Consider the following 27,339-nt stretch of genomic DNA (forward strand, 5'->3'; position numbering starts at 1 on the left):
AGTGCTACCTACATTTCCTACTAAGAGAAAAAAGTTAGCTATCCACACAGAGGCTAGACACTTTAAAACATGCTTCCTCTGCATCACTCCTCTCCCTAGCAACACAATTCACTGAACCCTGAACTACCATTTAAAATCAACCAAATTAAAAAGAAAAACTTAGGCTTACTGTTCATAAATCACTGGAATGCTAGGATTCTTACTTCTGAAGAGGCAAAAATTGGAAGACTTCAGGCTACCAATGTTTTGTGTCTAACCATTCCCACTAATAATAATAATAATAATAATAATAATCTGTTCACCAGGTGGTGCAGCTATAAACATGCACCAGGAACTCTCAATCTCTGGTTTTACACCACTAGCAAAAGCTAGAAATTTGACGAGATGCAAACATGATTCATACAAATAAAGACATAATTACCCCAGGTGGATGATACACCCACTGCTAAGTGGCAACCACGCATTCAGATTTTGGGGAGCTTGGACCTATGTGAGAGAGAGCAAATTGGAGTGCTCTGGTAAACGTTCAAGAAAAGCACATACCTACATTGGCACTTGCAACACTCCGACATCCATTCGAGCAGGAAAACTACACAATCTCACAACAGAACTCATGAAGTACAAAATCTAAATTCTCACCCAGCAAGAAACACGCTTCATAGATTCAGAAACGATAGACTACAATAATTACAGAACCTTCAAAAGTCTAACAAATCAGAAAATTGGTAAAATAGCAGGGAGCAGAACTTTTTGGCATGGCTTTCTTTGGAGGCAACAAAGATGGCCAAAATTCCATAAGATGACGTGAAAATTCTACTCAGTGATTTTAATTCCCAAACTGGCAGGGAACACAAATACAAGAGGACAGTGGGAGACTATTCCGCTCACAAGTTCACCAATAAGAATGGAACATGACTCATTGAGTTATAGGGGGAAAAAAAAGAAAAAAATTAAATTATGTCAACTCACTTTGCAAAAATTCCAAAATAAACAAACACACACACACGCACACACACACACACACACACACACACACACACGCGCGCGCGCGCGGTTGTCACCCACCCATCATTTAGGAGAATTTTAGACTGATCATTTGGCGATATAAATGACAAGTGCAATGTGCAAGTACGCTCAGGTGCAAACATCGATTCGGATCATTATTTAACCAGAATTGAAATTAAATTCACACCCAACAAAAAATTCAACAGGAAAATGCTGGTGGTTCTGAAATTCGGTCTACAGAGAAAACAAAGATTCTAAAATAACAGAAAAATGGGAAGAACAACCTGAAAAAGACTGGACGAAATTTCAAACTGAAGTCATCAAAACAGTGAAAGACCTGATCCTTCTTCACAAAAGACCAAAACACTCTTGGTAGAATCACGAATGTGAAAATGCACAAGAACAAAGAAAAACGGCACTTCAAAATTACAATTTCAACAAATGAGATGAAACACACAAGAAATTCCTTTAAGTTTGCAAGCAAACAACCAAGATTTTAGGACAAAATGAACGAAAATATGTCGATGACCGACTGCAGTCAACTGTAGACAACTTCAAAAATTATAACACACACAACTTCTACAAGACCTTTGCAAACCAAATCAAAGAGTACTCAGCAAAATCTATGATATCGAAAGTAAAGTGGTAAATTAGCTTTGACAAATAAAGAAAACTGCCAAGAACTAGCCACACAATGTTCACAACTGTTAAACTGTCTGGAACCCAAAGACAGATTCCAAAAAATACGTCCAGAAATCACAAGAGAAAGTCCATCACCACCACTCACACATCAAGAAACTTAAAAACAACAGAGCATCAGGAGAATGAATTTTTGAAAAATTTAGGTCCAAATTCAGTCAAGGAAATTACACACATTTGGCAAAGAGAAAAAATCCTGGATGACAGGGCTGGAATGTTTCTCTAATCCATTCACTACATAAAAAAGCTGTAACCACTACCACTCTGTGTCACGTGTTAAAGAATTTGAAAAAAATAAAAATAAAATAAAATAAATGTAATTACTAATATGGTATCTTATGTAACCAGTATTACAGCCTTACAAAATAATGATAACAATGACCTTTTAAAAATAATTTAGTTTTGTGAATGAAGTTCAACTGAACCCTTTTGTTTCTATCCCTGAGAAAATTACATTACACCAACAGGTTGAAAACAACTGTTCTATATCAATTATGTATTATATGTTTATTGGCTGTATGAACTGTACCATGAATCTACATCTACATGACTACTCTGCTATTCACATTAAGTGCTTGGCAGAGGGTTCATCGAACCACAATCATACTATCTCTCTACCATTCCACTCCCGAACAGCGCGCGTGGAAAACGAACACCTAAACCTTTCTGTTCGAGCTCTGATTTCTCTTATTTTATTTTGATGATCATTCCTACCAATGTAGGTGGGGCTCAACAAAATATTCTCGCATTCGGAAGAGAAAGTTGGTGACTGAAATTTCGTAAATAGATCTCGCCGCGACGAAAAACGTCTTTGCTTTAATGACTTCCATCCCAACTCGCGTATCACATCTGCCACACTCTCTCCCCTATTACGTGATAATACAAAACGAGCTGCCCTTTTTTTTGCACCCTTTCGATGTCCTCCGTCAATCCCACCTGGTAAGGATCCCACACCGCACAGCAATATTCTAACAGATGACGAATGAGTGTAGTGTAAGCTGTCTCTTTAGTGGACTTGTTGCATCTTCTAAGTGTCCTGCCAATGAAACACAACCTTTGGCTCGCCTTCCCCACAATATTGTCTATGTGGTCTTCCAACTGAAGTTGTTCGTAATTTTAACACCCAGGTACTTAGTTGAACTGACAGCCCTGAGAATTGTACTATTTATCGAGTAATCGAATTCCAATGGATTTCTTTTGGAACTCTTGTGGATCACCTCACACTTTTCGTTATTTAGCGTCAACTGCCACCTTTCGTTATTTAGCGTCAACTGCCACCTGCCACACCATACAGCAATCTTTTCTAAATCGCTTTGCAACTGATGCTGGTCTTCGGATGACCTTACTAGACGGTAAATTACAGCATCATCTGCGAACAACCTAAGAGAACTGCTCAGGTTGTCACCCAGGTCATTTATATAGATCAGGAACAGCAGAGGTCCCAGAACGCTTCCTTGACAGGAAATCATGAATCCAGTCGCATAACTGAGACGATACCCCACAGGCCCTAGCTACAACCTCCTTGTGATCACTAATCCCTTTATCAATCACGATGCTCTCTATTAGCTCTGGATTATTTGTGGCTAAGAGGTCAAGTGTGTTTTCGCAACCATTTACAATTCGCGTGGGTTCGTGGACTAACTGCTCAAAATAATTTTCGGAGAAAGCATTTAGGACAATCTCGGAAGATGTTTTCTGCTTGCCACCAGTTTTGAACAAGTATTTTTGCCAACATATCGAGGGAAGGTTGAAGACCCCACCAGCTATAACCGTATGAGTGGGGTATTTATTTGTTACGAGACTCAAATTTTCTCTGAACTGTTCAGCAATTATATCATCGGAGTCTGGCGGTCGGTAGAAGGAGCCAATTATTAACTTAATTCAGCTGTTCAGTATAACCTCCACCCATACCAATTCGCACGGAATATCTACTTCGACTTCACTACAAGATAAACCACTACTGACAGACACAAACACTCCACCACCAATTCTTCCTAATCTATCTTTCCTGAACACCGTCTGAGACTTCGTAAAAACTTCTGCAGAACTAATTTCAGGCTTTAGCCAGCTTTCTTTACCTATAATGATTTCAGCTTCTGTGCTTTCTATTAGCGCTTGAAGCTCAGGGACTTTCCCAGCACAACTACAACAATTTACAACCACAATTCCGACTGTTCCTTGATCCAAGCATGTCCTGTATTTGCCATACACCCTTTGAGACTGCAGCCCACACCGTACTTTCCCGAGGCCTTCTAACCTAAAAAACCGCCCAGTCAACGCCACACAGCCTCCGCCACCAACTGTTCCACTCCTGTATCTAGTATATTCTATCCTATTAAGACAAGCACCTTTGCTGCCACTGCTGCACAGTGTTCAACATTAGGATAGATAAAAAATTGTCCATCTGTAGAACAGGCTATAGCCAAACTAAGAGTATACTGAACCATCCAGTTCAAGCCTATTACTTTGCACAATTTGGTCAACTTCAGTAGCTGCTTCACAAACCATACTTTGCAGATCCTCACTTGCAATACAAGTATTCTAGGCTCAAACTTATAACTCCGACACATCCTTTAACCCACCCCCACTCTCTATCTCTCTTGACCTACAACTTTATTTTACCTGTTTTTGTTGAGGCGGATGTTCAGGTGAGATACATCAAACAACACCTTATAATGAGGGGTTCATTTATTTACCTCTTCACACAAGTAAGACTTACAGAGAACTGGATGGTGGAACTATACAAAGATAATGTTTTGCTCAGTTCAAAGATGATCCTGAGATCAGTACTGGTGTCGATCTGCATGGCGCCACATAGCCCCCCCCCACAGTACAGAGTACTCCTAACTAGCCGGGGGGGGGGGGGGGTAGGGACTATGGCGTCGGCAAGGGTGGTCTGCGGGAGTCAGACCACAGTCAGCTCAACAGCGTCATCGGGGAGCTGTGTGGGTAGATGTCGTGAAGGACGGTCCGGCCACTGAACCTGGAAGTCGTTGAAGCGCATCGTGCGGTGACAGGTAGATCAGCGGTTTGCAGGAGGAACGGAGCAATGACAATGATGTCTCCGGTGGGCGTGGCGAACACACGAAGCATGCCCAGGTCGATGTCGGGCGAGAGGGGAACAGGGGAACACATTTCACCAGGTGGCAGGGAATGGCGGAGGTTGTGTCATGAGCACCGGATGAAGGGAAACACACGACGAACAGTGTGTCATCACGTAGTATTATAGAGATGTCGTGGATTATGTCTGGTGGGACAGGCACAAACACCTCCTACGAGGGCACGTTCAAGATGGGAGGGCGTGAGAAATCTCAACAGGACAAGGCAGGCAACGGGGGAGAGGTCGAAGGGACCGGAGAAGGGCCCAGCGATGAGGTCGTGATCGTAGGTAAGCTCGACGTGGGGAGCATGTGATCACTCGACGGAGTGCGTGAGACTGCAGTAGAGGGCGAGATCGAAAAAGAGCTCGATGATTGGAGCTGGAAGTCACTCGACTGAGTGAGTAAGTCTGACGTGGAGGGAGTGGTCGGAGCGTCGTGAGCCACGACAGTGAGTGGCGTGGTTGTGCCTTGAAGGGGGGTAGAAGCGGGCTCGGCATGAGCAGGTTTAAGTCTGTTGAGAGAGGCTGTAACAGCTGAATGTTTTATCTGGATGTCATAGGTGTTGGCTGAGCGCAGGAGGACTCGGGGCGGGTCGGTATATGGGGGTTGGAGGGGAGCATGGACAGTGTCACCTCGGAGCATGACGTACTCGCAACTGTTCAGGGATTTCAGGACATGAACCTTAGGGCAGGAATGGCTGGCAGGCGGAGGGATGTAGAGGTTGATGAAGTGGCGTCTGATGCGTTCCACGAAGGAAGGTAAGTCAGACTGAGAGACAGAAGCGGAAGGGCTCACATGTTCGCCAGGGAGAACAATGTTATGGCCGTATATGAACTCGGCTATTGTGCCTTTGAGGTCTTCCTTATGGATCGTACGAATGCCGAGTAGCACAAGGAGAAGGGCCTCCGTCCAAAGAGAATCGTGGCATCGAAGATCCGCCTTGAAAGTGCGGTGCCAGCGCTCAACAAGCCCGCAGCCAGGGGTTTGTGGTCTGTTAAAACATAGAAAGGGCGTCCCTCAATGTCAGTCTTAAAATGCTTGATCACTTCGTAGACTATGAGCAACTCGCTGTAAAACGCGGAATACTTCCGTTGTGCATTAGTGAGCTTGCGCGAAAAGAACTGCAGAGGCGAAGTTTGGCCGTCGACTGTCTAGCTAAGGGCAGCACCGATGGCAGTATCGCTCGCGTCTGTGGTGATGAAAAGCTGCGCATTGGGATGAAGATGCGCGATAGTGCAGGCCTCAGCAAGAAGATTTTTGAGGGCAGTGAAAGAGTCAGTCATAGCAGGAGTCCATGGAACAGGCCGAGATCCAGAAGTCTTGGTGCCTGCCAAGGCATCCGTCAGTGGAGCCTGAATCTCCGCAGCGCGAGGTAGATGACGGCGATAATAATTAACCATCCCCAGAAAGCGCCGGAGCTCTTTGAATGATGAAGGTCTGGGTAGGTTTAGTATTGTTTGTACTTTGTCAGGGGGCGGTGAAATGCCGTCGCCAGAGACCCGAAAACCAAGAAAAGTGACAGTGGGTTGATATAGATGCAATTTGTCTTGGTTGATCTCGATACCAGCTGCTGCGAGAGTGTCCATAACAGTTTGCACATGTCGAATTTTGTCCTCGACGGAGGAGCTGAACACAAGAATGTCATCAAGATATGCAAAGCAGAATTTTAGTCTGAATAGCACTTCGTTGATGAAGCGTTGCCAAGTCTGGGTTGCATTTTTCACACCGAAGGGGCATGAATCGAAACTGAAATAACCTGATTGGGGTGGTGATTGCTGTCTTCTCAATGTCTTCAGGAGCCATGGGGATCTGGTGGTAGGCCCGTTTGCAATCAATGACAGAGAACGTGGTCGCACCTGCGAGGGAACTGGTAAAGTTGGCAATGTTAGATATGGGGTAGGTGTCCATAATTGTTTGTGCGTTTAGTTGACGGTAGTCTCCGCACATTCGCCAGGACCCGTCTTTCTTGGGTGTCATATGAATGGGCGTAGACCAGCTGCTGGCTGAGGGTTCGATGACGCCGGAGCTTAGAAGTTCAGAAATCTGCTTTTTAAGGTCAGAGAGGCTCTCGGGACAAAGTCGACATGGTTTACTGGAGATCAGGGGGCCTGGTGTGAGGCGAAGTTTGTGAACCGTGCCGTTGGTGACAACGGAAATGTTGCCGGCGGCACGGGAGGCGGTTTGTTTACAATGTGAGGCGGGCGGGGAAGGCGAGGCGAGGTCGTGGTGTTCGGAGCCACTCAGCGGATCCGACAGGAGCCGAGGCAGCGAAGTGTCGCAGGAGTCAATGTGACAAGATGGCCGCCGGTCCGAAGCAGTGGCACCGTGGTCAGGTGAGTTCGGTAGAGATCGTGAAGCGTTAGTGAGTCCATTGTCTAAGGGTGCGGCCTGTGGCAGCACGGTCGCGGGCGAAGGGCTAGGCGCAAGTGCACTGTTTGTGTTGTCAGTGGCGGTCGCACGGCGGTGCGCAGAAGCCAAAGTTGCATAGTTTGAGGTGCTGTCCACGAGCAGAGGGTAGGAGCTGTCAGTACGGGAACACATGATGCTTGTCGCACATGCGCACTCGTGTCCGGCCGAATGTCGAATGCTGCCATGTTAGGGGGGGGGGGGGGTGGTCCTGTGGAACCGTCAGTACACGTTATGGTAGACTTGATAGCACAGTTTCGAGGGGTAGCGGGAGGTAAGCACACGGAAGCTCGATTGCTGGGACTACAAGCAGATTCGGCACACTTACTGACCTTGCTCTGTCCTTGCTGCAGTGTCTGTAATTCCTTTGCTGTGTCGGATAGCTGGAGCTGAGTTTCATGGAGCCGGAGGAAGAGCTCGAAGTTTTCCTTGCTTAGGCGAGCGACGTTTTCTAGCTCGACAAGGCACTTGTGCACTGTTTCTTGTAACGTCGCCAACAGAGCCGAGCATGTATGGATGAGATGAGCCCACACCGACGTGAAACGGGGGGTTTGCTCGATGGAGCACAGGGGAAGTGAGTTTTGGATGGGTGATGAAACACGGGTGTCTCGCACTAGGTCCGGTGAAAGTTTGTGGTGTCGCAAGAAGTCAATGCCTAGTATAGGTTCCTCAATATTGCACACTAATAAAGTCCACTCGAGATTGCGGTTTGTGGAGAGTGAGACGACATGGGAGGTTGAACCCAAGCATTGTAGTTTAGTAGAATTCACAGCTTGCAGTGAAGTATGATGAGGGCGGATGTTCAACGACACTAAGGACGTAGGCAGCAGCGAAAGTCTGCAGTTCCGTGCCGCCTCACCAAACTGTGTGTGGAAGTAACAGTATGGGTAGTGCGGCTGTATTTCCTGCGGAAAGTTCGTTGCCAGAGGCAGTGGCTGAGGTTCTGTGGCCGCAGCCGGTTCGGTTGCAGGAGGGGGCATGACCAAGGGTGGAGCCGGTGACGTCCCAGCTGTTTGTATACTTCATCCCGGAGCAAGCGGAACAGTCGGTACAGTGCGGCCCCGGCCGCGGGACGAGGAGCCTGAACCTGAGACTTGCCAGGTAGGCAGTGGCTGGCGAAATTGGGTAGTGATGCATCATGTAGTTTGTCAGCAATTGTCATTCATTGCTCGACAGGCTCGGGAGAGCTCTGAGCCAGAGCAAAGCAGATGTGGGGAGGTAGTTTATCTGTCCAGATGGCAAGGAGAGTTGTGTCAGAGAGTATTTCATCGCTGAACAGGGCCTGTAGCCGTCTACAAAGTAGTGAAGGTTTGTCGTTACCTAATTGCTCGACGTGGAGCACTTGCCATATTGCTGTCTCAGTTGAGCGTGCAAGCCAACATAGAACTGTCTTTTTGGCTAGAGTGTACCGGATAGCTGAGTCCGGGGTGTCGACCAGGTCAGCAATCAAGTCCTCCTGGTCGTGTAGGTGGGTGATAAGGCACAGAAATCTGGTTGATTCGTCGAGTTTGAAATGGTCGAACACTTCGTCCACAATTCTGAACCAGGTTGTTGCCCTGTCGGGATTGAATGGCGGCAGCGTTGGTAAGCGTTGTAGAACGTTCGGAAGAACAGGGTGAGTTGAATTCGTCGGGACACTGTCTGAAACGAGCTGTTGTTGCTGCAGTATTCCAGGAGAGTGTGTCTCCAGGGTATGTGGCGACGACGGCTGGTCGGGTGGCAGCATGAAGGTGACGTGTTGCGGTTGAGGGCAATCCATTGCGACGCAGGTGAGACACTGTAATGTGTCAATTGTGGTTGCGTAAGTTCGACACATTGTCGGTGTGTTCAGATTGATGTGTCGTGGAAGACCAATGCGGATGAGGCACCGAGATGTGCTGAGGACGGGAGCGGAAGCTCGACTGGAGCCGGCCCGGGGGCGACAGGTGAGAAAAAGTTCAAAGTTTGAAAACGCATGCCAGTCCGCGTAAAACTTGCCACGCAATCAGGGTTGGAGCCACTTGGGTTGCAGGGAGGCTGCAGAGGTGCGGGCTGTCCAAAAGCACAGTGAGGAAAATGGTGTCGAGCATTGGGCGAAATGTGTGAATATTCACTGTTCAAATTCACTTCACTCAAAACGGTGGGCAGAAAAGGTGAATGTCGTGGCACAAAACACTGCTGCGTAGCAGTAGGACGGAGATGGAGGTCAGGCACAAATAACAAGCCATTATTCCTGTTGCAGACCGAGGTATTGAAGCAGGAAGGCATGTGCTGATGCTGAACCGAGGCAGGCGCGGGCGTGGTCGGATGCTGAGGAGGTTGACCCTGAACAAAGCAATTCCAGGCACATGGCAGGAATCCGCTTGGAACTGCACGAATTGTGGTATGGCAAACCATTGTCCTGGCAGTGGTAGGTTATCCAACGGAGCATTTGCAGAAATCGGCATTGATCCCGCACTGCACGGAGATCTGTAAGAGGTAACTGCACCGTCGATGAGGGAGGGCACATGTGGCGGGAACAAAGGCGTCTGATAGCCGGAGTCAGGCACACTCCTAACCTCACTTATTGTTGCAGACACAAAAACGTCCGGCGAAATCAGTGTAATTGACGAGTTAGAGGCATCGTGTTGCAGATGAGATAATGAGGCCAGGGTACTGGACAGAAAGATGACAATGTGGCGCCGATGAGATCGACACCAGTATCGATCTGAGCATCATCTTTGAACTGAGCAAAACATTATCTTTGTATAGTTCCGCCATCCAGTTCTCTGTAAGCCTTACTTGTGTGAAGAGGTAAATAAATGAATCCCTGATTATAAGGTGTTGTTTGGTGTATCTCACCTGAGCATCCACCTCACTGGTGACCCCGGGTTGTAACGTATTCTGTTTTCACCGTTTTACTGTGTCCGCAGCCTCCGCGTCGGTTATTTTCGCGTGTATCAACACAACATTCAAACAATGTGTACATCGCCCGCAACACGATGCATATTGATCACAAAATCCGGCGTTAGGCCGAAGCCATTGTTCGAATGTTGTGTTGATGTAATACACAAGAAAATAACTGAATTGGAGGCTGCGGACACAGTAAAACAGCGAAAACAGAATACGTTACAACTCGGGGTCACCTGTGAGGTGGATGTTCGGGTGAGATACACCAAACAACACCTTATAATCAGGGGTTCATTTATTTACCTCTTCACACAAGTAAGGCTTACAGAGAACTGGATGGCGGAACTATACAAAGATAATGTTTTGCTCAGTTCAAAGGTGATGCTCAGATCGATACTGGTGTCGATCTCATTGGCACCACATTGTCATCTTTCTGATCCAGTACCCTGGCCTCATTATCTCCTCATCTACATCACTTCTGAAACACTAACTTCATTCTTCCCTCTGTCCCTTACTTCAATATTAGCATCTCACTTCCCTTTTTGGACTTCTATGCTCATTGTGAGTCATCTACAGTCCTGTATCACTTTGTTTTTGACAGTTGCTCCCATATATGACCCATTCCAGTAATCTTACTAGGAACCTGCTTTCCTGCATCTGTGGGAACTCTCCTTGTTTCATACATCTGTGTTGTTCTCCTCCGTTGCGTCTACCTCTTCCTACCTTTCTTATCTCCCACATTTACACAAATAACTCTACGACGACAAATAGAGGACAAAATTCAAAGCTAGGCACTGATAAAGATATACCTTAGCTAGCATATAAATTGGCAGAATTGTGCTACATTTAATTATTTGAAAATAAAAACTACAACTGTACCAGAAATAGTACAGCTGCAAATACGTAGATGCACACACACTATTGAAACAAATGAGTGCTGAAAGACAAGGTGTGGAAAAGCATTTCTTCTATGGTGTTAAACATTTATACGTAAACTTGAAATGGAAAGAGTGGGGAATAACAGAAGCAAACTATCACTAACTACGAAAAAAGAAAAATTCTGTGTTGATTTCAAAAACAAATCACAAAGGTTCTTTTATACATTATAACTGATTACAGATCTGTTTGAAAATATTTTCAGATCTCAAATATCACATATTTTTACTCTGAGATATCAGTGTAAGAAATGAGAATTTACCTGTACAAGATATAACATAGTTAGAACAATGTTCAGAGATTTATCAACTTATATGCATTTTCATTTTTCACATTCTTCATTACGGCAAAACCTTGAATGAGTTGCCTTAGTAGAGTAGGAAGAAAATGCAAGGTCCATTATCACGAAATCGTGAAATGAATGTACTTTGTAATGCCGCAACAGCAAATGTACCACATTTGTGATTTTGGTGATCTCTTAATATGCCTCAGTGCATTGTGTGAACATGAATGTGAATGAATTTTCTTACATGTGATTACGCTCACATATTTTGTCATTACTTATATCACTTTGCACATAACAATGTGACTGAGAACACAACAGCTATTTATTTAAGAGGATAGTTCATTACACACAGCCTTATTGCTGAACAAAAATAAATTTCAACGTGGCAACTGGGATAATAGTGCACATTACTTGAGGTTGCAGGATGAATCCTCATCCTTTTCTTACCATCACAAAGCTTTGTAATGATTTTGTAAACTTTGAAAATAAGTAGAAAGACGCGTCTGAAAAATCCAATGCAAAATGTTTGTCTAAGGATGCCCTTCAGCAAATATGTCTGTTCCCAAGCCACACACAAAAAAAATTCTGATGGCAGCAACAAAATGTACAGTTCTGTTATTAATGTGAGAGGAACACTTGATTGTAGGGAACGTACAGAGTATTAGCACAGTTTGTTGGGCAATGGAACTGTGTGTGTGTGTGTGTGTGTGTGTGTGTGTGTGTTTGTTTTCATTGTGCCTGACCCCTCTTCCTCTGTCCTATACAATGATGTGGCGAAAATCATGGGATACAGTTCACACATATACAAATGGTAGTAATATTACATATACAAGGCACAAAAGGGCAGTGCATTGGTGGGGCTGTTATTTTTTCTTGGGTGATTCATGTAAAAAGGCTTCCACATGATTATGGCTGCACAACAGGAATTAACTGACTTTAAATGCAGAATGGTGGCTTGGAGAGTATATACCGGTTGTAGATGTACATTTTGCCACGTGCGTTAATGAACGGCAAGCATTACCTATGTAATATTTTTAGTTGTATTACATAAAAATGATAACGTTTTAGAAAGATACTATCCCTTGTTATGGAGTCAATTCGCCAGAAATTGCTAAAAATGAGATAGACTAATATCGTGAATGAGAATATTCAAACAATTAGCGGCGAGTACGCCAACGGAAATACAATTGCCATGTCAGCTGCAGTGAGTAGTAATACGTCGTCAGCTGAAACTGACGTGTATACGGAATCCAATATTATATATTGCAGAAGTTAATGCTATGAATTGTAATCCGGTAGCTGATCCTGATGCAATTATCGGAGTAAATAACATTCCATTTTGGAAATCATTAGCGAATTCAATATTCCAAGATCCACAGTGTCAAGAGTGTTTGAGAATACCAGATCTCCAGCATTACCTCACACCATGGAGAATGCAGTGACTGATGGCCTCCACTTAATGCAAGAGGACAGTGGCATTTGCATACAGTTGTCAGTACTAACAAGCAAGCAACACTGCAAGAAATAACAACAGAAATCGATGATGAATGTATCTGGTAGGACAGTACGGCAAAATTTAGCTTTAATGGGCTATGGCAGCAGACAATCAATGTGAATTCCTTTGCTGACAGCTTGACTTTGCCTGCAGCACTTCTCTTGGGCTTGTCAGCACATCAGTTGGACCCTAGATGATGAAAACTGTGGCCTGGTCAGATGAGTCCCAAGAGCTGGTGGCACAGACCTCGTGAAGTCATGAAGCCAAGTTGTCAACAAGGCACTAAGCATGCTATTGGTGGCTAAGTAATGGTGTGGGCTGTCTTTACATAGAATGGATTGGATCCTTTGGTCCAATTGAACTAATCCTTGACTGGAAATGGTTACGTTTGGCTACTTGGAGACCATCTGCAACCATTTATGGACTTCATATTCCCAAACAACAATGGAATTTTTATGGAAGACAATGCGGCATGTCAGTGGGCCACAGTAGTTCGTGATTAGTTTTTGAAGAGTGTTCCAGACAATTTGAGAAAATGATTTGGCCACCCAGATCGCCCAACACGATTCCCAACAAACGCTTATGGAGGCAGCATGGCTCAATATTTCTGCAGGGGACTTCCAACGATTCACTGAGTTCATGCCAAATCAAATTGCTGCACTACACTGGGCAAAAGGAAGTCTGACACAATATTAACAGGTAACCCATGATGTTTGTTACCACAGAGTATTAGCCCTCAACCCCTTCCTCCAACACACCCCCTCTTCCAACTTCATTCCCCACTTCACTGTAAGCTATCCACAACTTTCTCTGTCCACACTGGGATGACCTCGTTGGAGCTGCATTTCTGTAATGTTTCCTTGATAACTACTCCTTCGCTGCCAGCCTCCCCACCCCTCCCAGGTTTCTTGTTCATTTCACCCAACAACTCCTCAGACAAGTTGTGCTGCAACACTAGGATAATGTAACCGTGTGCACGCGCATGTATGCCTGTGGGCACATGCACATGCTTCAGTTCTGATAAGTAATGCTGTCCGAAAGCTTAACTACGATTTCAAACTTATTTATGTGCCTGTTGTAGGCTCAACACCTAATCTGAATGTTAATTGGTTGTCTTTAGCCTTGAAATTTTTTGTACTGCACACACAAATTTCTCAAAATGGTTAATGCTACAAGTAAGTTGTCAAATTTGTCATGAAAACTTAGTTACCATACACTGAGAATACAATTCCCAGAATCTAATAATAGTCTGCAAACCTTGTGTACAAATATCAAGATAACAATTACAGTTCAAGTATGCATACCCTCCTTTGCAAATGATTAATGTAATTTTCTGTGAGAGCTCATTTTTCGTAAAGAAAGACCTTATTGCACAAAAGAAGAATAATTATAACAATCCTCTTGCACATCTCTCCTCAAAGAATTTTAATTTTAATTAAATTTTGTGCAGCTTGTTGGTTAACTGCCAGACTACAGATCCAGTGGAATGGGGTTTAATCCGCAGTCACTTCTACAATTTTTACCTGTCTTTCGTCACTTCTTTCACCTCTGGCAACACATGTTAATGGGAAAAATTCCAAGTTGCTGCAAGGTTTAGTCTCCCTATAGCCGGCAAAGTAGGCACTCATTGTTCATAGCAAACTTCGGGTTGATGACAGCTTTATCTTTCTTAACTGGAACTTCACTGTACATATATTCTTTATTGAAATGTATGGTGATCTACCTGTCACACAAGAAAAGGAGTGACAATGTTTGTTATTAATTAGAAAAAACTGAGTAAGTAAAATTATCTCAGGATCAAAGAAAGTTGAATTTTGCTGTGACAAAATGTTCGAGTTTTTTACCGAATGACTGATAGCAAGGTCAACTTAAAAAGTAAACTGACAATTTCTTTTCTCCCCCAATGCATTTTTAGTTAGAAAGATTTAGTCCGATTGATGTGGAAAAGCATTGCCTCAGTCACTCTCACAAAACAAAGTTTTTTTTAACTCTCTTTTGTCCCACACAATATGCTTCAGCTGCTTTACTCTGCAACAGCTTAAAGCTTCAGCATGTTCCCTATGGGATAACTCTCTCTTGAAAAACTGATATCCTCCAAAAAATGTCACCTTCACTAGTTTGATCAATCCTTGGTATGTTTCCTTCCAGACACCCATAGTGATCACTATGACGTGATAGCTTCCAGTGCACAGAATTAAATGTTCTGCTAACATGGAACAACGATGACATAAATGACTGACACACCATGAGATACACACTTCCTCTTACTACTGTGCCACCTTTGTATATCCACAATCTTTAATCAAACTGAAAAAAGAGAAATAAAGATAACATACCTCAGAGGTCTTCTGGCAGAACTGCATGTGGCTAAAAAATCCAACAACACTCTTCTTTGCAACATCACACTTTTCACAGGTGAACCACTTCTTTCCTTGCTTGCGGACCTTAAGAAGTATTTTTTGAACAACTTTTTCATCTTTCATGTCCTAGAAATGTAAAGTAAAGGACAAATCACTGTAATGAATAAGAACTTCAAATTGGGTGGACACAACGTATTTTTCTCTTGAGATCACATAAGAAGTGAAGCATGTAAAGAAATATAAATTGCATTCAATATTTTAAGATAGTCAAAAGAGCAAATATATGCAATTTTCCAGATGTAGCCGAGTTCAAGCAGGAGTGTGTAACTGACAATATGCATTAGTGAGGTGAGGGCTACAGTACTTAAGAAGAAGAAGAAGAAGAAGAAGAAGAAGACTATCTCTCTTCAGAATTTTTCAAGTTTCTCTCCCCTCCTTTTCCTTCTTATACACAGAAGTTCCCATTCCAAGATTCATCACCTTCATCATCTTACTACCTATAAAACTATTATTTACTGATTTTACTGATTAAATCACTTACACTTGCTTTATCAAGGACTCTTATGAATACCATTGCTATTTTTCCTCTGATTACACACACACACACACACACACACACACACACACACACACACACACACACGCTTCTTCCTCATCCTGTCCAGTAAGTCACTGTCTGCGAAAGCTTGCATATTTACTTCACTTTAATGAGTGTCTTCTCCTGCTACCGCTTGGTGAGTAAATATTTTATACATCCAATTTTTTCAAAAACCGATTATTTTCGTTTATGAGCCTTGGTGACACAAGTAGCTACCCAAGCAGACAGGCTAGGAGTGAAAAAAACAAGATGGAAGGGCAAATACGTGGTACCCCCAGGAGGGTGTAGGAGAGTTGTGAGAGGCAGTTGAGTGCACAATGAAAGGTAGTTCTCAGTGGCAGTGGCAAAATGTGGATTATCTTTTGGAACAGTTACTAAACTATGGGACTGAGGCATGTGTGTGTGTGTGAGAGAGAGAGAGAGAGAGAGAGAGAGAGAGAGAGAGAGACATGTTCTTCTATTGATTATCATTTATAATGTGGTAACAATATATAACTTACAATTGGTTCTTGGCCCTCTATCCATGAGAGCCCATTATGCTTTTGGTAATTATGTGACTCAAACGTCCAGTTGGTTAGCTCCTCTTCCGGGCATTTTACACACTTGACCTGCAAAAGAACAAATATAGTGAGACTACTGTGTGTGTGTGTGTGTGTGTGTGTGTGTGTGTTTCTTGTATAAAAGTAGGTGAATAGGTGGTCTTTACTAGTGCATATGCAGTAGATATATTACGTCAGCAATTCCTAGGCAGACGTATTTTCAGTTCTAATGTACAATGAAATTCATGCCATTCTAATGGTGTAAGATTGTGATTGTATCAGTAACCTAAGTTGTCTATGATGAAAGAATACAGTCTAGCTTCCACAGAAAGATGTGCACCTCTATACATACTTAATGACACTTTTTGCAATAAAGAAACTTCTTAAGTTCCAGATGGTAGCTTCTAGACCCATCTCTCAAGGTCTGTGGCACCAATGCAGGTGTATTACAGGTTAAATGACTTTCCTAATGAATTGGAAATGTATTAACTCTAAAATTGCATCAGCCAATAAATGAAAATATTACAGCAGGTAAATATTTTGTTGAGTGATTTTCAAAGCCTTGGTGGTATGTGATAATATTCCTTTTTTAATAACATTAGTTCATTGCATCTATGTGACTACTCTGCAGTTTACACTTAATGCTTGGTGGAGTATTCACTGAATTATTCTCAGACTATTCCTCCATCGTTCCACTCTCGAATAGCATGTGGAAAAGATGAATACCTCAATCTTTCTGTGCAAGCCCTGATGTCTCTTATCTTATCAGATTGGTCATTTCTCACAATGTTGGGTAGAGTCAATAAAATATTTTCAAATTTTGTGGAGAAAGTTGGTGACTGAAATTTCATGAGAAGACCTTGCTGCAACAAAAAACATATTTATTTTACTGCCTGACACAACAAGTCTTGTATGATATCCATGTCATTCTCTCTCATTTCATGATAAAACAAAATGAACTGCCCTTCTTTGAACTTTTTCCATGTCCTTCGTCAATCGTATCTGATAAGGATACCGAGCACCAATCCCCAGAAGAGGATGGACAAGTGTAGCGTAAGCAATCTCTTTAGTAGATTTCTGGTATCCTCTTAGTGTTCCGCCAGCAAACATAATCCTTAGTTTGCCTCTACACATTTTGTATGTGATGGTACCAATTTAAGTTGTTGATAACTGTAATCCCTAGAAATTTAGTTGAACTGACAACCTATATATTAATGTAATTTGTTGTATAACTGAAATTTAACTGATTTCCTTATACTCTTTGGGAGGACCTCACACATTTTCTTGTTTATAGTCAACTGAATTATTCATGCCATACAAATATCTTGTTTAGCCTACATCATTCTACAATTCATTTTGATCTCCTGATCAGTTCACTAGGTGATAAATAACAGCATTATCTGCTAACAATTACGATGACCAGTTACTTCTCTGATAGGAGATCATGAATTCAGCTGCACGTCTGAGGCAATATTCCATAGGTATGCAATCTATGTTACTAAATATCTACCCTAGTTCATGGTTGACGGACCCAGTCACAGGCTATCTATCTAACAGCTTCCATGGTCAACAAAAATGAGGTTTTCAATATTTTGCATGCTGATTGATCAAATTTAAAAATTTAGCAAGCTGTTGCAATCTACTCATTAAGAGGTATAGTTGTATGTCAAAAGTTTAACACAATAATACAGGTATTACATTTAGAAACTGTGAATATGTTTTGAGTCAGCATAACTCACAGTGTGCACATACCCAAGTTATAGTTTTTTGGTGTTTGAGAATGCGAGCACTTAGCGACTTGCAACAATTTTTGCACTTAGTTTCAAATGTTTAAGAAACTCTTTCTTAATGAAACTCCCCACAAAATGGTAAAAGGAAACAAGTTTATCACTTCCTACATTTTCAAGGTAATTTTTGTTTACTGTTCCCCCTCAGTTGCACATATTAATTGAAATTACATGTTTTGATCACTCTGGATCATCTTCAGTACCCTCTCTTGCCAAACCCATATCATCCCTGCCACTATGACCCCCCCCCCCCCCCCACCCTTTTGCCTTCTTTGCCCATCCTCAGTTCCCCTTCATTCTATTTTATAATTTCACTATTTTATGCCATTTACATTGTCACTGTTCCACACTATTAATGATTAAACAAGAATCTTTACATAGTTATATGTTCTGTAGTTTCAGCATGACCTATCTTATTAAACTCATGACATCCCAACCAACTCCTCCCTGCTTTCTTTCCCCTACACCAATCATCTTCACACTATTTCTCATTCCCTCATTCCCCCACCACCTTCTCCAACACACACTTACTTAAAACACTGACCAAAGTTGCAAAACACAGTACTCCGATATGTGGTTCTGAGTAGAAAAAACAGGTTGCTGATGCAACTACTCAGGTAAATTCTACATTTATGTGCAATTCTTTCCTTTTCTACATATTGCAAAATATTAGATGGTACATATTTAGTTTTTTGTTTCAGATCTAAAGATGATCCAGAGGGATTGAAACATGTAATCTAATTAAAAATGTGCAACTGAGGTGGAACAATAAATGAAAATTATCTTAAATATCTATAAAGTTTCTGTATCTCTCAAGATGATTATGTTGACTATAGTACTACATTTTTGCTGTTCATGTGGGAAAACTGCTGCTCCAGGCATGATATCTGAATTTGTTACCGATTTACTTCTAACTCTAATCGCAATACATTTTGCAAATAGTGTCTAAATATACCACTGAATGTATCTCAAAAATTATATCATCATATGACACATAGTATTGTTGTATGTAGTTCAGGAGAAGTGGCATCATAAAGACTGAGATGCAATAAAAATTAGCTTTAATTTAAAATGGAGCACATGTTATCTAGACTATACTCATACGGTGATCGCTAATGAGAGCACTTGCAGTTTCAACAAACTTTAAACATAATTTGAAATCTTTTATAAACTTTTTCTTACTTACACGCTTAATGTTAGACATTTAACACATTAACTCAATTGTAAAATAATCAGAAGTTTGAAGATGTTTTATACATGGGAGTTTGCTTCTTTACATAATCGAGGGTTTACTGGTTTGATTAGGAGTGGCTTTTGAAGAACAGTCTCGGAAGCCTTCTGGAAATATAGGATAAACTTGAGATCCCCTGACAACAGCATTCATTACCTCCTGTAAATAAAGGGCCCATTGTGTTTTTTTTTGGGATCTATTTCATAATATTTGTGAACAGAATATGTTCTAATGTCATACCACAAATCGACAGCAATGACATGGGTCTATAATTCAGTGGTTTACACCTATTTTCTTTCTTGAGTATTGTTGTGACCACTGCAACTTCCCAGTCTTCTGGTATGGTTCTTTCATCAAGCAAGCTGTCATATATAGTTGCTAAGTACAAGGAACCCATCTGGTATACAGTCTGGATGGGAAGAAATACCTTTATTATGCGATTTAAGTTACTTTGTTACACTGAGAACTTCAGTGCACTGTACTTCCAAGTTATTCAGAGGGCAACTATTCTTCATTCAAATTCTGGAATTTTTATTGCATCTTCTTTGGCGAGGAAATTTTGGAAAACCCTGTTTAGTAACTCTTCTTTAATGGCACTATTATCTTTAACTTTACCACTGCTATTGTGAAGTGAAGGAATTGATTATGTTTTGTCACTGGTATCCTTTATACAACACCAAGATCTCCTTGGATTTTCGCCAAATTTCAAGACAGTTTCATTGCAGAAACTACTAAAAGCATTGAAGTTCACACTGAATTTCCGGCTTCTGTAGAACATCGTCAATCTTGAAGCTTTGCTATCACTTTATATCAGGGACATTTTTTCCATTGTTTCTGCAACAGTATTCTGATCTGTTTAGTGTACCACAGTGATCTGTTCCACTTCTTACTACTTACTTGTTACAAAGCTCTCAATTACTGTCACTATTATTGCTTTGAATGTAAGCCATATCTGGTCTACGATTTGGAGGGAATGGAGACTGTCTCTGAAGTAGGTGCCATGAAGTTTTTATCTGCTTATTTTGAATGGCAATATTTTGTGTTTATTTTTGATGGATTTGGATGTTGAGGTATTTGGGCTTCTTACAATGACCTCATGGTTACTAATCCTGGTATCCGTCATGGTGCTCTCTGTTTGCTAGGACTGTTTATTGCTAAGGTGTCAATTACGTTCTTGCAACTTTGTGTGGGTTTCTGAACTTATTGCTCAAAATAATTTTTGGAGGAAGGATTTCGTACAATTTCTCATGATGCTTTAAGCATGCCACTAACTTTAACGTGCATTTTTGCCAATATATCGAGGGCAGATTTACATTACCACCAACTCTAACTGTACGAACCAGGTACCTACTTGAAATGAAGTGGGAGAGATGTCGTCTCTAAAAAGAAACAATTACTAATTTATTCTGAGTGTTGAGGATAAGCTCTGCTCATACCAACTCACAGCAACTAGCTACTTCAATTCCACTACAAGATGAACTACTTCTAACACCACCACCAATTTAATTTAATCTATCCTTTCTGAGCAACATAATATCCTCAGCAAAAAAACTTCGGCTGAACTTATCGCTAGCTTTAGCCAGCTTTCAGTACCTATAATGATTTCTGCTTAAGTACTTTATATGAGCACTCGGAGATTTGGTTCTCTCTCAACAAAGCTATGACAATTTACAATAATAATACTGATGTTTCCTAGTTCTACCCTTGTCCTGTGTTTGACTTGCACTCTTTGAGACTGAAGCCCTGTTTGTACATTTCCGAGACCCTCTAACCTAAAAAAGCTACTCTTTCCACTCCTTGCAGCCCCTTTTACCCATGTACCCTATTCCTGTGTGTAACAGACCTCTGATCTATTAAACAGATCCTGACAGCACCCTACCCTGTGGCGCAAGTCTATGATTCTACAGCCTACACAGTCGCAGGACCACCTGACCCTCCAATTCACACCCTCCACTAGGCTCTGTGCTAAAGATCGGCAGTAGGTCCCATCAATGATACTCCTGATGGTGAGCTCCACCTATATCTTACAAGCAAAACTTGCTGTCCTTAGCACTTCAAATAGTAACCAGAAATTAGAGAGAATCTTTTCTGCTCCAAAGTGACATACATCAATTATACCAATGTGAGCCATTATCTGCAGCTGGCTGCACCCTGTCTTCTCATGACATCTGGGATGACTCCCCCAAGGATGCAATCAGAATGCATGCTAGACTTGTTTCTCTCATAGGCATCCTTATCCCTAAGTGACCTCACCATGCACCTAACCCTGGAGCTGCCTACTACCAATGGTCTCACACTCTGGGAATGACCAGACCTTCAGGTGCAGAGGCTTCAAAAGACTGCAGCTAGCTCAGGATCTTAATCAACTATAGATAGTGCCTCAAACCTGCCTGTCCGACAGATACGGGATGTCTCCTATCGGTCACTGAGAAAGTCTTTGCTGTCTGCCGCACCTTGTTTAAAAGCAATGTCTTATTTCAGTAAAAATTAAATAAATAAACTTTATTGGCAATAACAAATAAGTTTCCATAATTTTACAGCAGCAGCCACTGATGCATATACATGGAAAATAAAAGTGATTCGGATGAACATCAGGAGCCACTCTTGACAAAAAAAACAACAGAATCAGTTAATGAATAGAACACACATTTTCTTCCAGACTACCAAGTCTACTAAAAGACCCTTAATTACTGATAAGTGAGGATTAAGAAGCCTATCTGGGGTAAAGCCTGAAGTTCAGTACAGATGTTCATGTTGTGCAGGGAAACAAATTGCGATGAAGCAGACAGGGATGGGCTGCTCACTGGCCCTGACTACAGACAATGTGGTCAGTCAAAACCTGCTCTCTTCTCGAATAAAAGTGTTACAGGCACTCTATAAAGTATACTTTCAGAGCCAGTATTTAAATTCGAAATGACATTAGTTGTAAGCACAGACGCACGTTTTCCACGACAGCCTAATGTCCATATAATTAAAATCACCAAGAATTCAAACTAAATACTGAAAATACTGACTGCGGCCTTCAGGGCATATGACATTATGGGGCGTTTTTGACTCATCACTAATTCAGTCAGTGCCATCTACTGACAGTGGGTGGGAGTTGAAGAATTTTGTGTCTCATCACGGGACAAACACAGGGATGGTGCTGTGCAGACTGGTAGCCACTATGGCAACTGGTCATGGGAACAGAATGAGCCCACAGGCTATTGGCTCCTGCACATTAAGGGACGGTGGAGGATGTTGAAGAAGAGATAAAGAGCTGGCTGTATGAGACTTCCCAGCTCAGATCAAATACATGGCAGTGGTGCCAAAAGAAATGAGGGTCTACTGTTAATCATGTGGCTGGAAACCTGCTGTGACATATCAATGACCGAAATGGTAACAGGATGATGATGCCAACTGTTGCTTCTATAGGGGACTAAGTTGCAAATTTGAACCACTCATTGTAGCACAGCATACTGATGCAAAATATGAATTACCAGCACCTTACAACTTCAAGTTTGGCTCTATAAAAAATTACGTGTACCACTGAAACCCAACTACTTCTACTACTTTTTCTTTGGGGAAAGAGAAACTTTAGGATCTGCCGATTTTTAAGTGATGATGGGAAAGGAGTTTAATAAGATCAAATGAGATATTGAAGGTAAAATTTTTTCTATTCTATTATGGCAGGGTGCTACAGCAACCAGTTTTGAATTATTTGAAAATAAAAACAGCCTTTGCGAGACTATTTTTATTCTGAGATACTGAATGGTTACTAGAATTATGGAAAAAAAGTAAGCCCAAATAGAGTTAAAATCTGGACATATGTTTTACTATACGGGAACACAGCATAGGTGCAATGCAAGTGCAACTCATAACAACAGAGAAAGCTGTACAATCATTATAAGATCTTTTTTCTAAGTACTAGTGTCATTGAAGAGATGAGCTAGAAAAATAGAAAGTCATACATGATCATGATGTTCAGAATTATTCCAGATGAGGACGCATCAAGCCATTCAAGGTAAGAAGAAAATCAAAGAACTCTGGAAGTGGTGTTTTAATATGTTGCTGTTATGGTCTTCAGTCCTGAGACTGGTTTGATGCAGCTCTCCATGTTACTCTACCCTGTGCAAGCTTTTTCATCTCCCAGTACCTACTGTAACCTACATCCTTTTGAATCTGCTAAGTGTATTCATCTCTTGATCTCCCTCTACGATTTTTACCTTCCACGCTGCCCTACAATACTAAATTGGTGATCCCTTGATGCCTCAGAACATGTTCTACCAACCGATCCCTTCTTCTAGTCAAGTTGTGCCACAAACTTCTCTTTTCCCCAATCCTATTCAATACCTCCTCATTAGTTATGTGATCTACCCATCTAACCTTCAGCATTCTTGTGTAACACCACATTTTGAAAGCTTCTATTCTCTTCTTGTCCAAACTGGTTATCGTCCATGTTTCACTTCCATACATGGCTACACTCCATACAAATACTTTCAGAAATGACTTCCTGACACTTAAATCTATATTCGATGTTAACAAATTTCTCTTCTTCAGAAACGCTTTCCTTGCCATTGCCAGTCTACATTTTATATCCTCTCTACTTCGACCATCATCAGTTATTTTGCTCCCCAAATAGCAAAACTCCTTTACTACTTTAAGCGTCTCATTTCCGAATCTAATTCCCTCAGCATCACCCGATTTAATTCGACTACATTTCATTATCCTCATTTTGCTTCTGTTGATGTTCATCTTATATCCTCCTTTCAAAACACTATCCATTCCGTTCAACTGCTCTTCCAAGTCCTTTGCTGCCTCTGACAGAATTACAATGTCATCGGCGAACCTCAAAGTTTTTATTACTTCTCCATGGATTTTAATACCTACTCTGAATTTTTCTTTTGTTTCCTTCACTGCTTGCTCAATATAAAGATTGAATAACATCGGGGAGAGGCTACAATCCTGTCTCACTCCCTTCCCAACCACTGCTTCCCTTTCATGTCCCTCGACTCTTATAACTGCCATCTGGTTTCTGTACAAATTGTAAATAGCCATTCGCTCCCTGTATTTTACCCCTGCCACCTTCAGAATTTGAAAGAGAGTATTCCAGTCAACATTGTCAAAAGCTTTCTCTAAGTCTACAAATGCTAGAAACGTAGGTTTGCCTTTCCTTAATCTAGCTTCTAACAAGGGAAACTCCCCATCGCACTCCCCTCAGATTTAGTTATAAGTTGGCACAGTGGATAGGCCTTGAAAAACTGAACACAGATCAATCGAGAAAACAGGAAGAAGTTGTGTGGAACTATGAAAAAAATAAGCAAAATATACAAACTGAGTAGTCCATGCGCAAGATAGGCAACATGAAGGACAATGTGAGCTCAGCAGCGCCGTGGTTAGCGTGAGCAACTGCGAAACGAGAGGTCTTCCCTCCCCTGGAAAGTTTAATTTTTTTCAGACAATTATTATCTGTCCGTCCGTCCGATGCGAGGTAAATGCACCGTAGTATAGGGACGCTACACCTAAACAAACGACGTCAGTCGACTACAGCGCACGGAAGAGAGAGTATTCCTGCTAACGAGGCTCCCTGGCTGGCAATTGACTGTTCGTTGCTTTGGACGAGAGTGCATTAAATACGTGAGATGTATTCCATGGGCAATATGAATGCAGCAAATATAGCTCGCGACTTCAGTAACAATAGCACGGTTTTGCGGTGTGGTCCAAAACACAGACACTAAACTTATTACAGTGAACAAAGACGTCAATGAACGAACGGACAGATCATAACTTTGCGAAAATAAACCATTCATTCGAGGGAAGACTTGAACCAAGGTCCTCTCATTCCGCAGCTGCTCACCCTAACCACGGGACCACGGCGCTCCTAAGCTCACGCTCTCCTTGATGTTGCCTATCTTGCGCATGGACTACTCAGTTTGTATATTATGCTTATTTTTTTCATAGTTCCACACAACTTCTTCCTGTTTTCTCGATTGATCTGTGTTCAGCTTTTCAAGGCCTATCCACTGTGCCAACTTATAACTAAATCTGAGGGGGGTGCAATGGGGAGGTTCCCTTGTAAGATAAGTCATAGGGTCAGTATTGCCTCACGTGTTCCAATAATTCTGTTGTTGTTGTTGTGGTCTTCAGTCCTGAGACTGGTTTGATGCAGCTCTCCATGCTACTCTATCCTGTGCAAGCTTCTTCATCTCCCAGTACCTACTGCAACCTACATCCTTCTGAATCTGCTTAGTGTATTCATCTCTTGGTCTCCCTCTACGATTTTTACCCTCTACGCTGCCCTACAATACTAAATTGGTGATCCCTTGATGCCTCAGAACATGTCCTACCAACTAGTCCCTTCTTCTGGTCAAGTTGTGCCACAAACTTCTCTTCTCCCCAATCCTATTCAATACCTCCTCATTAGTTATGTGATCTACCCATCTAATCTTCAGCATTCTTCTGTAGCACCACATTCTTGTCTTGTCTAAACTATTTATCGTCCATGTTTCACTTCCATACATGGCTACACTCCATACAAATACTTTCAGAAATGACTTCCTGACACTTAAATCTATACTCGATGTAAACAAATTTCTCTTCTTCTGAAACGCTTTCCTTGCCATTGCCAGTCTACATTTTATATCCTCTCTACTTCGACCATCATCAGTTATTTTCTCCCCAAATAGCAAAACTCCTTTACTACTTTAAGTGTCTCATTTCCTAATCTGATTTCCTCAGCATCACCCGACTTAATCCGACTACATTCCATTATCCTCGTTTTGCTTTTGTTGATGTTCATCTTATATCCTCCTTTCAAGACACTGTCCATTCCATTCAACTGCTCTTCCAAGTCCTTTGCTGTCTCTGACAGAATTACAATGTCATCGGCGAACCTCAAAGTTTTTATTTCTTCTCCATGGATTTTAATACCTACTCCGAATTTTTCTTTTGTTTCCTTTACTGCTTGCTCAATATACAGATTGAATAACATCGGGGAGAGGCTACAACCCTGTCTTACTCCCTTCCCAACCACTGCTTCCCTTTCATGTCCCTCGACTCTTATAACTGCCATCTGGTTTTTGTACAAATTGTAAATAGCCTTTCGCTCCCTGTATTTTACCCCTGCCACCTTTAGAATTTGAAAGAGAGTATTCCAGTCAACATTGTCAAAAGCTTTCTCTAAATCTACAAATGCTAGAAACGTAGGTTTGCCTTTTCGTAATCTTTCTTCTAAGATAAGTCGTAAGGTCAGTATTGCCTCACGTGTTCCAGTATTTCTACGGAATCCAAACTGATCTTCCCCGAGGTCGGCTTCTACCAGTTTTTCCATTTGTCTGTAAAGAATACGTGTTAGTATTTTGCAGCTGTGGCTTATGAAACTGATTGTTCGGTAATTTTCAGATCTGTCAACACCTGCTTTCTTTGGAGTTGGAATTATTATATTCTTCTTGAAGTCTGAGGGTATTTCACCTGTTTCATACATCTTGCTCACCAGATGGTAGAGTTTTGTCAGGACTGGCTCTCCCAAGGCCGTCAGTAGTTCCAATGGAATGTTGTCTACTCCGGGGGCCTTGTTTCGACTCAGGTCTTTCAGTGCTCTGTCAAACTCTTCACGCAGTAACGTATCTCCCATTTCATCTTCATCTACATCCTCTTCTATTTCCATAATATTGTCCTCAAGTACATCGCCCTTGTATAGACCCTCTATATACTCCTTCCACCTTTCTGCTTTCCCTTCTTTGCTTAGAACTGGGTTTCCATCTGAGCTCTTGATATTCATACAAGTGGTTCTCTTATCTCCAAAGGTCTCTTTAATTTTCCTGTAGGCAGTATCTATCTTACCCCTAGTAAGATAAGCCTCTACATCCTTACATTTGTCCTCTAGCCATCCCTGCTTAGCCATTTTGCACTTCCTGTCGATCACATTTTTGAAACGTTTGTATTCCTTTTTGCCTGCTTCATTTACTGCATTTTTATATTTTCTCCTTTCATCAATTAAATTCAATATTTCTTCTGTTACCCAAGGCTTTCTACTAACCCTCATCTTTT

At 41.9% G+C, this 27,339-nt stretch overlaps 1 protein-coding gene across 1 annotated transcript in view; it reads right to left on the reverse strand.

The window, feature by feature from the left end:
• LOC126195552 (uncharacterized) overlaps positions 1-27,339 on the reverse strand; it is a 322,158-nt gene that overhangs the window by 115,152 nt on the left and 179,667 nt on the right. The window contains exons 13-14 of the mRNA XM_049934175.1: positions 16,255-16,362; positions 15,133-15,282 (exon numbers count right to left, since the gene is read on the reverse strand). Of these exons, the coding sequence (XP_049790132.1) occupies positions 15,133-15,282; positions 16,255-16,362 (258 nt within the window). The remainder of the gene's footprint in view (positions 1-15,132; positions 15,283-16,254; positions 16,363-27,339) is intronic.

The sequence above is a fragment of the Schistocerca nitens genome, chromosome 7, assembly GCF_023898315.1.
Source record: "Schistocerca nitens isolate TAMUIC-IGC-003100 chromosome 7, iqSchNite1.1, whole genome shotgun sequence".
NCBI classification, from domain to species: Eukaryota; Metazoa; Arthropoda; class Insecta; order Orthoptera; family Acrididae; genus Schistocerca; species Schistocerca nitens.